Source organism: Lissotriton vulgaris, chromosome 8 (genome assembly GCF_964263255.1).
Source record: "Lissotriton vulgaris chromosome 8, aLisVul1.2, whole genome shotgun sequence".
Taxonomy (NCBI): domain Eukaryota; kingdom Metazoa; phylum Chordata; class Amphibia; order Caudata; family Salamandridae; genus Lissotriton; species Lissotriton vulgaris.
The window spans coordinates 846,680,185-846,695,151 of NC_141696.1; the positions used below are offsets into that span (position 1 = coordinate 846,680,185).

The 14,967-nt window shown below is 44.8% G+C and overlaps 1 protein-coding gene across 3 annotated transcripts in view; it reads left to right on the forward strand.

Annotated features, from left to right (window-relative positions):
* The window catches only part of LOC147698088 (acetylserotonin O-methyltransferase-like), a 448,853-nt gene that overhangs the window by 239,227 nt on the left and 194,659 nt on the right, over positions 1–14,967 (forward strand). For all 3 annotated transcript variants that reach the window (XM_086934766.1, XM_086934765.1, XM_086934764.1), the window contains exon 3: positions 3,176–3,305. In XM_086934766.1, coding sequence (XP_086790892.1) covers positions 3,176–3,305 — 130 coding nt within the window. The remainder of the gene's footprint in view (positions 1–3,175; positions 3,306–14,967) is intronic.

Below are 14,967 nucleotides of genomic sequence, written 5' to 3' on the forward strand. Positions count from 1 at the left end.
AAAACCGGTATGGAGAGCCACCCTGGCCGCCCCACCACCCCATAAAAACTGTCCCAAGGCCGTATTGACCTGGTGGAACCATCTTGAAGAGATAGGATAAGGATGAATTTGTAGCTAATATAACAGACAAGGAAGAGAGACCATTTTGAAGATGGCAGAGCGACCATATATAGATAATTGCATGTGGGAAAAGGTTTTAATATCCTTGCACATCCTATTCCACACCGGCACTAGGTTTCTGTCCGAAGCAGTTGGCTGCGAATCAGAGAGGAACACATTGAGCTATTTCATCGCCCTGTGTACCACCCGCACCTTGGAAGCCCAGGTACCAGGATCACCCCCTCCGCCCAAGACCCAGAGGGTAGACTTCCGCTCATTCATATAAAGGCCAGAGGTCTCCCAGAACACCTGCATGATGCGCAGCAGCATCAGGCCGGTCCTGACCAGATTAGCGAGAAAAACAAAAACGTCATCAGCATATAGGGCTATGCGATCTGACTGTCCATCAGCCCATTCGAGACCAGCCACTTACGCATTGATGCACACCCATGCAGCCAGGGGCTCCATTGCCAGGGCAAACAGATATGGAGATAATGGGCACCCAAGCCTGGTGCCCCGACCAATGGGAAAGACTGACAAGACAGAACCTGGTACGCCTACAGACGCAGTTATGTCCGTATAGAGTAGGGTTAGATAGGACAAGAAGTGAGGTCCTAAATTCAATCTGCTCAGGAGGGCAAATAAGTACACCCAACTCAATGAGTCACAGGCACAACCCATATCCGCAAGCAATAGCGCTGCAAGCACCCCCAGACCCATGACAGCCGCAATAGCTGTGTGTGCTCTGCGAATATTGTGGTGGGTCGCCCACTGGGGCATAAACCCGGCTTGGTCCAGATGAACTAGGGAAGAGATATGGGGCCAGAGAGGATTGGCTAATGCCTTGTCCAGGACCTTGGCCTCGGCGTTTAGGAGGGAGATAGGTCAATAAGAGGTCTTGGGAGGCCTACCGGGATTAAGAGAGACCACCACCTCTGCATGCCGCCAATCGCTGGGCAGACGACCAAGCTCCCTATCCTCCTCCACCACGTAGAGGTAATGAGGGCCATTTAAAAATGAATTTGGGAAACCATTGGGACCCGGGGTCCTCCCGGGGCTCAACTCCCGGAGGGCAGAACCCAGTTCTTGCTCCGTGAGTGGACGGTCCAGCTCCGCAGTGACCTCGTCTGACAGGGCTCTGGGTGGGAGATCATCTAAACAACAGCCAAAAGCCTCTGCTGGCAGACATTCCATAGGAGTACATAGATCCGCATAGTATGTCGCAAAACTTTCCGCTATGGCCGACGGGTCCAGTATCGGTGCCCCATCAGGTCTGATAATGCTCAGTAGAACCAGGGAGCCAGAAGCCCCTTTGCACAATCTATGTAATAATGACTTGGTATTTTGACGTGACTATATGACTAAAATATATAGGCACACTAGCGAGAATCACGGTATCCAGGCACAATTATGGATAGGAATTGTTTATTAATAAGTTTGTCCGTTAATATAATTGCATCTGTTCTTGTTGCACTAAAAGAGCTACGATGTTTAGACAACATCGCCGTTCACAAACACAGGCAATTTGCATGCCACCAGTTGTTCTGATGACATGAATGCATGTGTGGTTGATTTATTTATCACAGGTCACCATCTGCTAATATGGTTTTAAGAATGGTATACAATAATACGAGTGCATATCAAGTATGATGTCATCAATATTTTTATGTTTTTATTTCACTTTATATTTCTTTCAGGTCTTGAAATGACACAAGGTGACATGAACGACATAGCATGGCTGGCTACTTGAGCAATCCGCCAATTGAATGCAACAGCCTTGCAGTAGTATAAGATTATTAGGAAACTATGCTCCTTAAGGTCCTGACAAATTTCCAATAGAGCCTTTAGGAGCTGATGAGGCAAGAAACATGTTGACCAAAGAACTAAATAGTATTTATGCTCTATAGGAACATCGTCTCAGATATGAGCTACACAGCTTTTGCTTTCGCAAGCTGAATTGCATTAATACAATGTATTTAATAATATTCTCCCTGAACCTATTTTAAAATTTCACTCACTACACTTCTCACTTCAGCTCACAAACCCTCACACACCAAATGGCTTTATCAAAACACCTCCGCCAAAGAGCCCCTTCGCGGATGCCCGTCGGGCATTGCAGCACTGGTCCGATGAGGAACACACCCAAATGATGAAGAATGACACCGCACGGGTTGTGTGAGGGCACTTCCTCCATTTGGAGGAAGTTCCAGAGACCTGACTACCACTAATATCCTTAGGAACAAATCACCCTTGCACTTGAATTAATAATAATAGGGAGTGTGTGTGCTGGATCTGTCCAAAAACTTCTGGTTCCTCTTTTTCAAGTAAAGAAATCCATACTTCACAGGGAACTGATTTTTTTTTTACATATTTCATGCTTTACTTTGAAACATTTTTTTATACAACAACATTATGCGAATTAAAAAAGGATCCAACCATGTAGTCCATGTGTGTGCCTATCATATGTTATAGCGTCACCACCACCACAATATGCAGCCTGTTCTGTGTCCTTCTAAAAGCATTTCTGGAGATCTCAATTGTGAAGTTTAGATGGGAAAAGATTTCCTTTGAAAAATGTGATTAAGCTGTTCATAATCCGAGGTGGACACAGTATGTCAAAAGAAATAACTTTAAGATGTGAAATGTCCTATAGTGATGACAATGATTGTAACGTCAGAATCTAACCAATTACATTCATGTTTATAGAAATTGCTTTTTTTTCAAAATAAGTGGTAATGTATTGATCCTTCCTATATTCCTTCCTGTATTCCATTTAGTTATTTTACATTCTCTTGGTCATTACAAAAACTCACCAACCATATGCCAATCAGTCTTGCCACTGCCACAAATTGGCTCAATCCTTCAAAAACTACTAGTCCACTTATCAGTGAGTATCATTCATATCATTAGCACCTATTAATCCTCTATTCTGTAATTACCACTGCAACTCGATAGCATACTTTGATATTATTTTGCCTGTTGGTATTTGTTATACTGTTATATTGGTATTGTTATAGTGTAGCGGTCCATGGATGCCAAATTCATTTACTGATTTGTTCACATTTTTTCACTTTAGCATGTTACAAGAACACAGCACTTTCTGATACCTACCTGACAAAATCCAGCCCAAAGTCCTTTATTCCCATGATGATGTACTTCTCTGATAAGAAGTACAATTATTGGAACTTTTTGGCAGATGCAGTGAGGTAAGGATAAATATTTAGCATTTTTGTTTCCATTGTCAACCTCTTGCATAGTTTACTGCTTCTGTCCTTGTTGTAATCAGATTATGTGCGAAATGCCCCCATGTTGCAAAAGGATCATTGTGGATTTCTCCTTTTAATTCAAAATCAGTTTCATTGAGAAGAGCCATTTACAGCAAATCCAAGTGATTTCAATGCAATGCTTTTTAATTTCTATAAATGGGCAATTTCCCTAGAACAAATATTAGACAGAAAATAAATAGTCTAAAAATAATTCACAACTCTTTTGCACTGTGTGAATGGTTTTATGAATTCAACATAATGATTAGTTCAACCTCATGGGGCTCTGCCACAAGTAAACAAGGATCTGATGCCTTTCCAGCAATTGGTATATCCATTTGAGTAAAGGGGTCAAACTAAAAAAAGAGGTCTCATCTACCAAACGAAACAGACAAAGTTTCCTCTGCAAACACTAGGAACAACAGCAGGAATCAGTTGGTGTGCCGAATTTCCTGACTTCAAATGCAACAACAAAGTAAACATAAGACAAAAGCAAAAATACACAAAAAAACATTGAAAAGGAGACACAATAACAAAGTTGGCAGTCAACTTAAAAAACATTCAATAAAACGTTGCGGGCCCCCAGGGGGGTGGGGGCGGGGTACGGCATGTGGAGGGTACCATAGGTACCTCCTTACATTTGCATGTACAAGGTGGCACTGCACCATCAGGATTCAAGCAAGCCGGGCCGACGACGGCTGAAAAGCCAGAAACCGGTCCCCGGAAGCTTGTCTCCTTTCCGGTGAAGAATTGGCTTGGTAGTTTGGTCTGCCCTGTTCCCATGATGCACTGGGCCAGGGACAGACTAATTTACATTTAGCCAGGTTCTGAGCTGGGATGGTGCAGTGAGCTAAATAACGGTGATGGATCAAGCCCTGATCTTTGGACTGGGTAAGAGTGGTCTGCTTAATTCAGACACTCTGTTCATCACCACCCCCTTTTTTGAATCGTTTTTGGCCACTATAGGTGTGGCAGGGTATACTCAGACATGAGTCCCTTGCTCACTGCACCATCAGGATTCAAGCAAGCCGGGCCGACGACGGCTGAAATGCCAGAAACCGGTCCCCGGAAGCTTGTCTCCTTTCCGGTGAAGAATTGGCTTGGTAGTTTGGTCTGCCCTGTTCCCATGATGCACTGGGCCAGGGACAGACTAATTTGCATTTAGCCAGGTTCTGAGCTGGGATGGTGCAGTGAGCTAAATAACGGTGATGGATCAAGCCCTGATCTTTGGACTGGGTAAGAGTGGTCTGCTTAATTCAGACACTCTGTTCATCACCACCCCCTTTTTTGAATCGTTTTTGGCCACTATAGGTGTGGCAGGGTATACTCAGACATGAGTCCCTTGCTCACTGCACCATCAGGATTCAAGCAAGCCGGGCCGACGACGGCTGAAATGCCAGAAACCGGTCCCCGGAAGCTTGTCTCCTTTCCGGTGAAGAATTGGCTTGGTAGTTTGGTCTGCCCTGTTCCCATGATGCACTGGGCCAGGGACAGACTAATTTGCATATAGCCAGGTTCTGAGCTGGGATGGTGCAGTGAGCTAAATAACGTTGATGGATCAAGCCCTGATCTTTGGACTGGGTAAGAGTGGTCTGCTTAATTCAGACACTCTGTTCATCACCACCCCCTTTTTCGAATCATTTTTGGCCACTATAGGTGTGGCAGGCTATACTCAGACATGAGTCCCTTGCTCACTGCACCATCAGGATTCAAGCAAGCCGGGCCGACGACGGCTGAAATGCCAGAAACCGGTCCCCGGAAGCTTGTCTCCTTTCCGGTGAAGAATTGGCTTGGTAGTTTGGTCTGCCCTGTTCCCATGATGCACTGGGCCAGGGACAGACTAATTTGCATATAGCCAGGTTCTGAGCTGGGATGGTGCAGTGAGCTAAATAACGGTGATGGATCAAGCCCTGATCTTTGGACTGGGTAAGAGTGGTCTGCTTAATTCAGACACTCTGTTCATCACCACCCCCTTTTTTTAATCGTTTTTGGCCACTATAGGTGTGGCAGGGTATACTCAGACATGAGTCCCTTGCTCACTGCACCCTCAGGATTCAAGCAAGCCAGGCCGACGACGGCTGAAATGCCAGAAACAGTCCCCGGAAGCTTGTCTCCTTTCCGGTGAAGAATTGGCTTGGTAGTTTGGTCTGCCCTGTTCCCATGATGCACTGGGCCAGGGACAGACTAATTTGCATATAGCCAGGTTCTGAGCTTAGATGGTGCAGTGAGCTAAATAACGGTGATGGATCAAGCCCTGATCTTTGGACTGGGTAAGAGTGGTCTGCTTAATTCAGACACTCTGTTCATCACCACCCCCTTTTTTTAATTCTGCAAGGTGGCAGGCACCGCACGGTGCCTGCCAAGTTGTAAATGCAAATGTAAAACATGTATTTTTACATTATGACAGGTGCTGCCACCCACCACAATGTAAACATACAGGATGTGCCTGCCAGTGTGGGGGGCGCATCCTAATTTGTTTTGCGGGACCGGCGCACCTATGGCGAGTGGTCCCTTTTCCACCAGCGATGGCGGGCGGACGTAATTGGCCCGTCTGATTCTTAAAATTGCATCCACAACATTTTTGTTGGTGTTGCAGCCACTTAATCAGGTTGCTGGGTTCCATTGAACTGGTATTGGTCCTACAATACTGAAGGGGCTGATACAGGAAAAAAGTCTTCTCGGCCAATCAAAAAGCTTCATTTTTTTTACATTTTTTAATTTTTGATTCTTGCAGGAGTGGAGTACTCCCACAGGAATAACCCATCAGATATCCCTATAATTTGAAGCATAAGATCTAGCTTTCTGCTAAATTTGGTTGAATTCTGTTCAGCTGTTTGGCTGGGCATTGCTTTCCAAACTACTTTTGGAAACTGCATACAAAAACATGGGGTCCCATTAGAATGTCGGACGGATTGCCACCGCCCGCATGGCGGTAGCGATCCACCTGACATTCTCTCCCGCCTGCATCACATTTCCCCCACCATATTACTATGGCGGGGGTACCCCGGCAGAAGGAAAGACCGTCCACCGGTTTTCCGCCTGGTCGATGAGTCGACCGGGTGGAAAAGGATTTAATATGTTGGCGGTGTCAGATAGACACTGCCATCCATATTAGGACACGTGCAGGGATTTGCCTATCCGTGGTGGCAACGCCACCACAGAAAGGCATGCAGTCCTTGCCATTGGGGGCCCTTTTGGGGGGTACAGGTTGCACATGGAGGGCACTTATGGTACCCCCTTCATTTGCATGTACAACGTGGAAGGCACCGCGTGGGCCTGTCACGTTGTACATTCAAATGAAAAACTTGCATTTTTAACCTTGGGTGGGTGCTGCTGGCAGCACTGCCCATCGCAATGTTAAAAATGTGGGATGCACCTGCCAGTGTGGCGGGCGCATCCTAATTGTATGTGCGGGACCGCCGCATGCATTGCGGGCAGTCCCATTTCCTGGGGCTATGGCCGGCGGACAAAGTCTGCCCGCCATGCTAATCAGCCCCAAGGTTTGGTACACCCCTTTTTTTCTTGAACACTAATTGGTTATAATTTAGTAAGATCAATATATAAATATGAAACACATTTAGTATTTAATTATAAATTAAAATCAACACCTTTTATTAAATTAAAACATCAATATTAAGATTTTTTTATATATATTTAAAGTAATTTTAATTAATACTACACATTACTTTTAATTGTAAATATTAATGCATAGCAAAATACATTTTTTTGCTTATGTTGGGAATTTATTTTTCAATTTAAAATTCAGCAAAATAATGTTTCATTTAATTGAATATACTAAACGTAATTAAATATTTAATTGAAAATTAAGTCAATTAGTGGTGTGCCATTTTTATTTTGTTCTTCATTTAAAGAAAGTATATACATTTAATTTCCAATAAGGTTCAAAATAAAATATTTGCATATATTTGTTTTCAGTTAAATAAAAATCTTTATTTTTTATTGTACTTTACCATAGGGAGGCTCTGGAGTTGGGGTGGAGAATGGGATATGGTTAGACCCAGAAATATGGAAAGTGCTCTAGATTCACAACAGACTTTACCTCATGTACATGATGGCTAGAACATCACATAGATGTATATCTCAATTATTAACCGTAGGAAGAGCAAAGCATAAGCCCCCGCAAAGTTAAGTAGCACAGTGCCTAAGAAGACAAACACAGCTTACAATGATGCTTCCTGGACTTAACCTATAGTTTTGTCTCAAAGACGCATTGGCCTCTGACAAAATGTGTGTTAAGCACTCAAACAGTATTAAAGTCACAAAATGAGTAAGATAAAATTCTTAATAATAAAGGAAAATAATGAATTCATGAAAATGACAACTAAAATTGCAAAAGCTGGAAATGGGTATCAGGAGTTGTGACAAAATCAAAATGCATTACCACAAAATAACGGGGAAGACCATTGTAAATTTTAGTTCATTGGGCTTGCATGACCGAGTCCTAGATTTAAGTTCAGGCTGATTACAATGGATTGCAGGTTGACTTAAATCTATAGGTGTGCCAGGGTCATCAATTTACCTTCCAACATAGTTTTTTCCGGAGTCAGAAATCCTTAAGTGAGGGAAGATGGTACACTGTGGCCACTGAGAGTTCCTCAGGTCAGATAGGCTGAGTTCATGGTCTCAGTGGAGATATGAGTTTTGGTGTCCGACTCGAGTGAAACAAACCTGAAAATTGTAGCCTACAATGATCTCTTTTGACTGGGTGCACTCTGCTGTCTTTTCCCATGCTCACTCTCTGTAGTTGGACCTATGATTTCCTTTAGTCCCTGGTGAGTGAAGGGTAAGTAAACATTTCACTCCTGATGGCGCTAAGGAAGTGCGGGGTGCGGCAGGACTCTATCTCTTACGCCTTACAACATGGCCTCATCTATTATCAGGTATTACAGAGAAGATCTGCTGGCTACTCGAGAACGTCTTTCTACCTGCTCCTTACCTCTAGTAGCACCGCTATGTGGCCCTTACCGCTGCACTTGCTGTGCTGCTGCTGGCAATTGCCTTCCCCTTCCCGTATCCGCTCCTTAGAAATTCCATCCCGGCAGAATTGCGTGCCTGGGGTGAGCGCTGTTAGCATATATAGCCTAAATGTCAGATCTCTGGTTAAACATCATGTGGAGATCTTTGACATCCTTACTAACGATTCCCCGGATATGTTTTTTATGACCGAGACCTGGCTACAGGATGCAGATACTTCGTTACTAAACTTAGCTTTCCCCCCTGACTATGTCGTGTTTACCCTTAATCGCGGCTCGAGAGGGGGTGGAATTGCTATGGCAGTGAAGCGCCGTTACCCCTGTGAATGGAAAGAATTAAAACTTCCGGGATGTGAATGTGCCCGGTTCAAAATCTCCTTCACTCACTGCTATAGCTTCACTGGCCTTTTAATATATCGGCCTCCGGGCTGCAATGCTGCCTTTAGGGCCGCTCTCCCGGATGTTATTAGTTCAGAGGCTCTTGGCTGTGCGAATTTTAATGTGCTAGGTGACCTCAACTTGCACTTCGACTGCTCATCTCAGCCATCCATTCGGAGCTGTCTGGCCAATTTAGAAGCCTTACAGCTTTTACAGAGGGTGACTTTCCCCACCCATCAGGGCGGGCATATACTAGACCCGTTTTTTACTAATTTAGAGGAAATAAATATATGCTCACCTATCCAGCTGATATGGACTGACCATATGTTGGTGAAAGCAACTATTCCTATGTCTGAACCCCTCTTTATGCTCCAGAATAAAACCACCCACATACGACAGTGGAATAAATTAAAGTTAGAAGACTTTTATCTTCTTACTGGAGAAGGCACCCTTGCCTCCCTTCTCCGATGTCAACTGTGGCTACGATTCATTCTGTAACTGGATTGTCATGGCCCTTGACTCTTTAATTCCTTTGGTCCGATCTAATTGTCGGACTAAAGTTCACAGTCCTTGGTACGATGAGACCTTAGCGTCTCTCAAGAGAGACTGTAGGCAGGCAGAAAGACGGTGGAGAAAATCCTTTGACCATGCGCTCAAAACCTGCTATTTAACTCAAACTAAGTTATACCATAGAGCGGTCTGCAGAGCCCGGGCCGCCCACTATGCGCAGGAGTTTCGGAATAGCCCCAACCCCTCTAAACTGATTTTTAAGGTCCTAAAGGACCTCATGGCCAAGAGGGCCACCGCAGCGGAAATATGCACAGATTCCCATTGTGAAAGTCTGGCATCTTTCTTCATTGAAAAGGTGCAAGCAATTTATCGCACCATTCCAACTTATCTGCAACACTCGGACCCAGTTGGTTGCCCTACGGGTGATGATGTGATCTTGGACCTGCTGGCCCCCCTCTCCGAAGAGGGGTTTGATTTACTTAGCCAAAAAATCAAATCTGGCTCCCCTGCGGATCCACTCAAACCTGCTCAGTTTAAGAACATGCAGGCGACATGTCGTACACCAGTGCTAGCCCTCATCAATCTGTCGCTGGCCTCAGGGATCGTGCCCACCAGGTGGAAGCAGGCTGTAGTTACACCCATCCTAAAAAAGCCTTCCCTAGATCCGGTAAAACCTGAGAACTATCGCCCCATTTCACTGCTGCCGTGGGCCGCCAAAGTTACCGAGGCCCACGTGAATGGGATTCTGGCTGACCATCTTGCCAAAGCCAACATCTTGGATCCCACTCAAAATGGGTTCCGTGCGGGCCACAGCACGGAGACTGCCTTGCTGTTTATGGTTGAACATCTGCGCTCCGTGCTGGATACTGGTCGAACAGCGGCACTCCTGTTATTAGATCTGAGTGCCGCGTTCGACATGGTTTCTCACGAGATCCTTTTGCGGCGGCTAGAGGAAGCGGGTGTCAGAGGGTCCGCCTTGTGTTGGTTCCGGTCCTTTCTCTCTGACAGATCATTCCAGGTTGCTATCCCACCCGGCAAATCTACCTCTTACCCGCTGACACTGGGGGTCCCACAGGGATCATCTCTGAGTCTCACTTTATTCAACCTGTACGTTAGACCGCTGGCTGCGGTAGTCAAGCACTGGGGCCTGACAATTGTCTCGTACGCGGATGACACGCAGCTGGCGGTCACGTTGAGTGGGGACTCAGATGTGGAGGCCCTCAGGTTTTGCGAGGGTCTACGTGTGGTGGCCAATTGGATGAATCAGAACTGTCTCCAATTGAACACTAAGAAGACAGAGGTCATGGTTGTGGGAAAGCAGGCAGGATGGTGGAATGATAACTGGTGGCCTCCCGAATTAGGAATGACCCCTTCTCCTGTAATGGAGATAAAAAACCTTGGGGTCTGGCTGGACCCTACTCTCAGTTTCACCAGCCATACTAAGAGGGTGGCAGCCTCTTGCTTTGGCATTATTAGGGGCCTTAGACCTGTACTTAAATTTTTCGATGCCCCCACCAGACAGCTAGTGGTCCAAGCCTCAGTACTATCTAGGATAGATTATGCCAGTGCGTTGCTAGCAGGAATAAACCAGGCTGAACTCACGCGGCTGCAGCGAGTGCAGAACGCCGCAGCCAGAGCGGTGGTGGGCTTGCCCAGGCGATGTCCGGTTTCGAGAACACTGCAAGCGCTCCACTGGCTGCCTGTTGGTCAGAGGATCGAGTTCAAGGTGCTTTGCCTGGCTTTTAAAATCTTAAAAGGCACGCCCCCCCCAATCCTGACGAACCTCCTGACCCCTTATGTCCCCTCCCGATCCTTGAGATCGATGGGTCAGAACCTGACGGTTGTCCCACGTTTCTTGTTGAGTAGGACAGGTGGCCGCTCCTTTCGAGTAGTGGCCGCAAAGTTGTGGAACTCTCTTCCTGCTGAAATTCGGGCACTGGATGATTACTCCAGTTTAGTCGGGCTATTAAAACCTTCCTTTTTAATAAAAATCTCTGATTGAGTCTCTTTTATGCTGTGTTGTGTATACCTTCTTATGGTGCCAGGACGCCCCTTTGCTGGGGCAGCTGTGCGCGGTACAAAAACAGTTAACATAACATAACATAACATAACATGTAGGCACACCCTTCTTATTTGTTGCTGGGTACTGTTTGATTAAAATAGCTTCTCAATGCTAGGTGGCTAACCATAACCTTTTTTGTTTCTGAAAAAAAACTTGTAAAAACAAAAAACAATGGGGCAGATTACGATGGCGGGCGAACTAGGTCGTAGCGGTGTTTGGGACCACCCACCAGACATGCAGCGGTCCCACCACTGCGATTAGGATGTGCCCGCCACACTGGTGGGCCCATCCAGGGCTTTTAAAATTGCGTGTGGTGCTGCTCTCTGCAGCACCACACGCAACCATACGCAATGTTAAAAGTGCCTGCACTGCACTTCTCTCTACAACGTGGTAGGCACCACTTGGTGCATGGAAATGCAGGGGGTACCATGGGCACCCTCCAGTGCAGAAACACCCCCAAACAAGGGGTGCCCGCAACAGGCCCCCAAATCCAATCCCCGCCAGCCTTTTCTATATCCACATCCAAATTTGTTGGACGGTACCTGCTAGGCACCGCCACCATCTTAGGGGCACACACCGTCCACCAGGCAATAGGTGCGATTGCCTTTGGCTGTGAAGCAGCAGACGGACGTTGCGTCTGCCACAGTGCCCACCGCCATCCTAATTTGGCGGTGGGTTATATGCTTGGTGGTGACAGAAGGACTACCACCACTGGCCACGGCAGTGACGCTCCTTCTGCCATCATAATGAACCCCAATGTCACTGATGTGATGGAAGATTTCTCCATAAACATTTAAAACATTATTGATTAACCATCCACACGATTAGCCACAAATTTCATAGCAGACCCAGGCAGGGAAAATCTGTGTTGGGAGGTTGCCATATGTTAGGCTGATCTTTGAACACTGCAGAAGGGCAGGACATATAACAGATGGCCTGCTGACAATGATTGCCTGCAGAATTTCCACTTTAAGTCAATTGGTGGTGCCCCCATTTCCAAATGAAGTGAGGGAAATGAATGTTTAGTGAAGATGGAGTTCTGACAAGTTATGTGTATTAGTCAGATCATTTATTAACTATGACATTTTAGGATTTCAGATTTGCAGTTGTAGTAATATGTAAAAATTATGTAGAGATAATTTTGTTAGTAGTCGCATTTTGAGGGGAGATTTAAAATAAGTGAATATTTTAATTAAAATGTAATGTTAATTATTGTCATGGTATCCAAATGAATGATGTAAAATGTATCAATGATTTTTTTTTTAATTCATAAATTATTAAATAATCGTTTACAAATTATATATATTTCATTCAGTCAGTCAAAGAACTTTATTTCGACTGTTACTGCCATAAAAGCACAAAATAGTATAACATTATAAGTTCGACATCATAAAATTATACAATGATAATAAAAAGGTAAAAAAAATCTAGTTTAACATTTGAACCCCAGACGGTTAAAGGGCAGTAATATGTAGAGGGTTCCACCCCCTTAGAGAAATATATATTGCCTACTGGTGGTCGCCAGTAGGTAGTTATAGTTAGGACTTAGTTACCATAGGAAAATGGAAACATTCTATCCCCAATAACTTTGGCGTCGATTGACGAATCTTCGTAAAATTTTCAAAACCAATTCTTTGTTGAGATCAGCTCCTATGTTGAAAGTGATCCGTCAAGGGGGGGACTGAGAAAAAAGGGGGGGTTCCAAAACGTGTTTTCTCCATGTTAATTCCCATAGGAAACTTTACACAAGGCTACAGGTCGAACGGGTGAATGGAATTACCCCAATTTGGCAGGGAGAAGGGTCTTGGTCTAGAAAGCACGTTTTTGTTCGTTTGGTGTAAATTCATTCAGTAGTTTTTGAGAAATATCAAACTGAGACGTTACGAACACAAGCTTGTTGCTGATTGGATGCGAGCAGTGTGAGGGGTTGCAACTAGGAAGTGTTGGCCACCATTCTGTGATACTGTTGAAGCGAGTAAGGTGAAAAAAGGGGAAAAAAGGGGGAAATAGGAGGGTAGGAACACTGTAGCCTCTCTGTGGTGTTTAGGGTGTGCTATAGAGGGGATGCGAAGCAAAGTATTTACCCCTACCAGTGTGTAAGTGATGGGCTACGGAAATTAAGTGAGGTATTGCATAGAGCCTGATGTGGGTAAGGTGAGCAGGTGCGGGACTCGGAGATTAAAGCTTGAACACAAATTGTCTGTCTTATGCTGTGAAGTCGTGTGGAGTGGCCGCTGCACTACAGTTGTGGAAGTAGTGTCTGGATGTGATTATAACTACTAGGATGAACTACTGACCCGTACTGGTCTGAAAGACCTGGGGTACGGAAAATATGTGAGGTAGTGTCTAGAGTCTCATGTTACTAAGATGAGCTGCTGCCGGCGTTGGGGATTAAAACGTGAGCCTAAACTGTGTCATATGCTGTGAAGTCATGTGCTCTGGCCTCTGTGCCACATCTGTGCAAGTAGTGTCAGCATGTATTTATAGCTACTTGGATGAACTTTTGTTTAGAACATTGTAGCTTGTGTATGGTGCTTAGTTGGTGTTGTATAGAGAGGGTGAAGGTAAATCAATATGGTATTCCTAAAGCGCAAACTACTCACCTCGATGGGTGAGTAGAGCTGGGGATCAAAGCGAGAGGTCTGTGCTGAAAAGTGAGATGGTCTGGCCGCTGCGCCGCAACTGTGTGAAGAATAGATTTTGGTGAGAGTGCGAGATTTGGCGTTATATCTATGACCCTAAAGAGCGGGCCTAAGCTGTAAGTTATAGGGCGGCTCTAAAAAGAGCCCTTGTGTTCATTAGTTGGAGCTACATATAAGTGCGGATGCACAGCTTCAAGTTATTCAGGAAAACTTGGTTTCCCTGATCAGTGTAGTGTACTCCATCACTTCTGTATATATCCGCCTTATCAAAACGAATGTTGTTGTTGTATATGGACCCCATTTTGTGGTCTCTGAAGTATGCAGAAACAGCTTTGTTGACTTTTGTCCGAAATTTTTCAATCTGAGGACAAAATAGTTTGGACCATTTCCACTTCTGTCTTTGGCATATATTGGAATATACAAAGACAGTTTGTGGCAAAAGTAAAATCAATTGTCCAAAAGGTGTCCTTCATAAGCATTTCCAAGCCTACCCAAGTCAATGTTCCTAGGTTGTTTCCACCACAGTGCACAATCATAAGGTCAGGGTGTTGGAGATGCAAACAGGTTTTAACCAAAGGCAACAATTGGTGCCACTTCAATCCTCTCTTTCCAAACCATTTAATGTCCACATTTTGTAAACCTAGGTCTAATTCAATACGTCTCTGTTCTGCATACCTCTTGCACCAGAAAACATAGCTATGTCTTACGATCCACACTAGCATTTTGAAGGTATGGCTGGAAGGTATGGAAAGATGTCTCTAGCTCATGCAGTTCCTTCGTAGAATAAGTGATATGTTTAAAGATGGGGAACTAGTTTCTTTTCGCATACAAAACGGTACCTGAGTGGGAGATAAAAATCTTTGTTTTTTAAAAGCAGGGTGCACATTCGTTTTGTGGAAAAATATGTTTGTGATTGGTTAAGAAGAAGCAGTTTGCACGTGCAGGACATATTATAGGATAACATTTGCTCGACTCAACCACACCTGCTACTTGCATTTAGAAGGCACTGTTCGAACTTA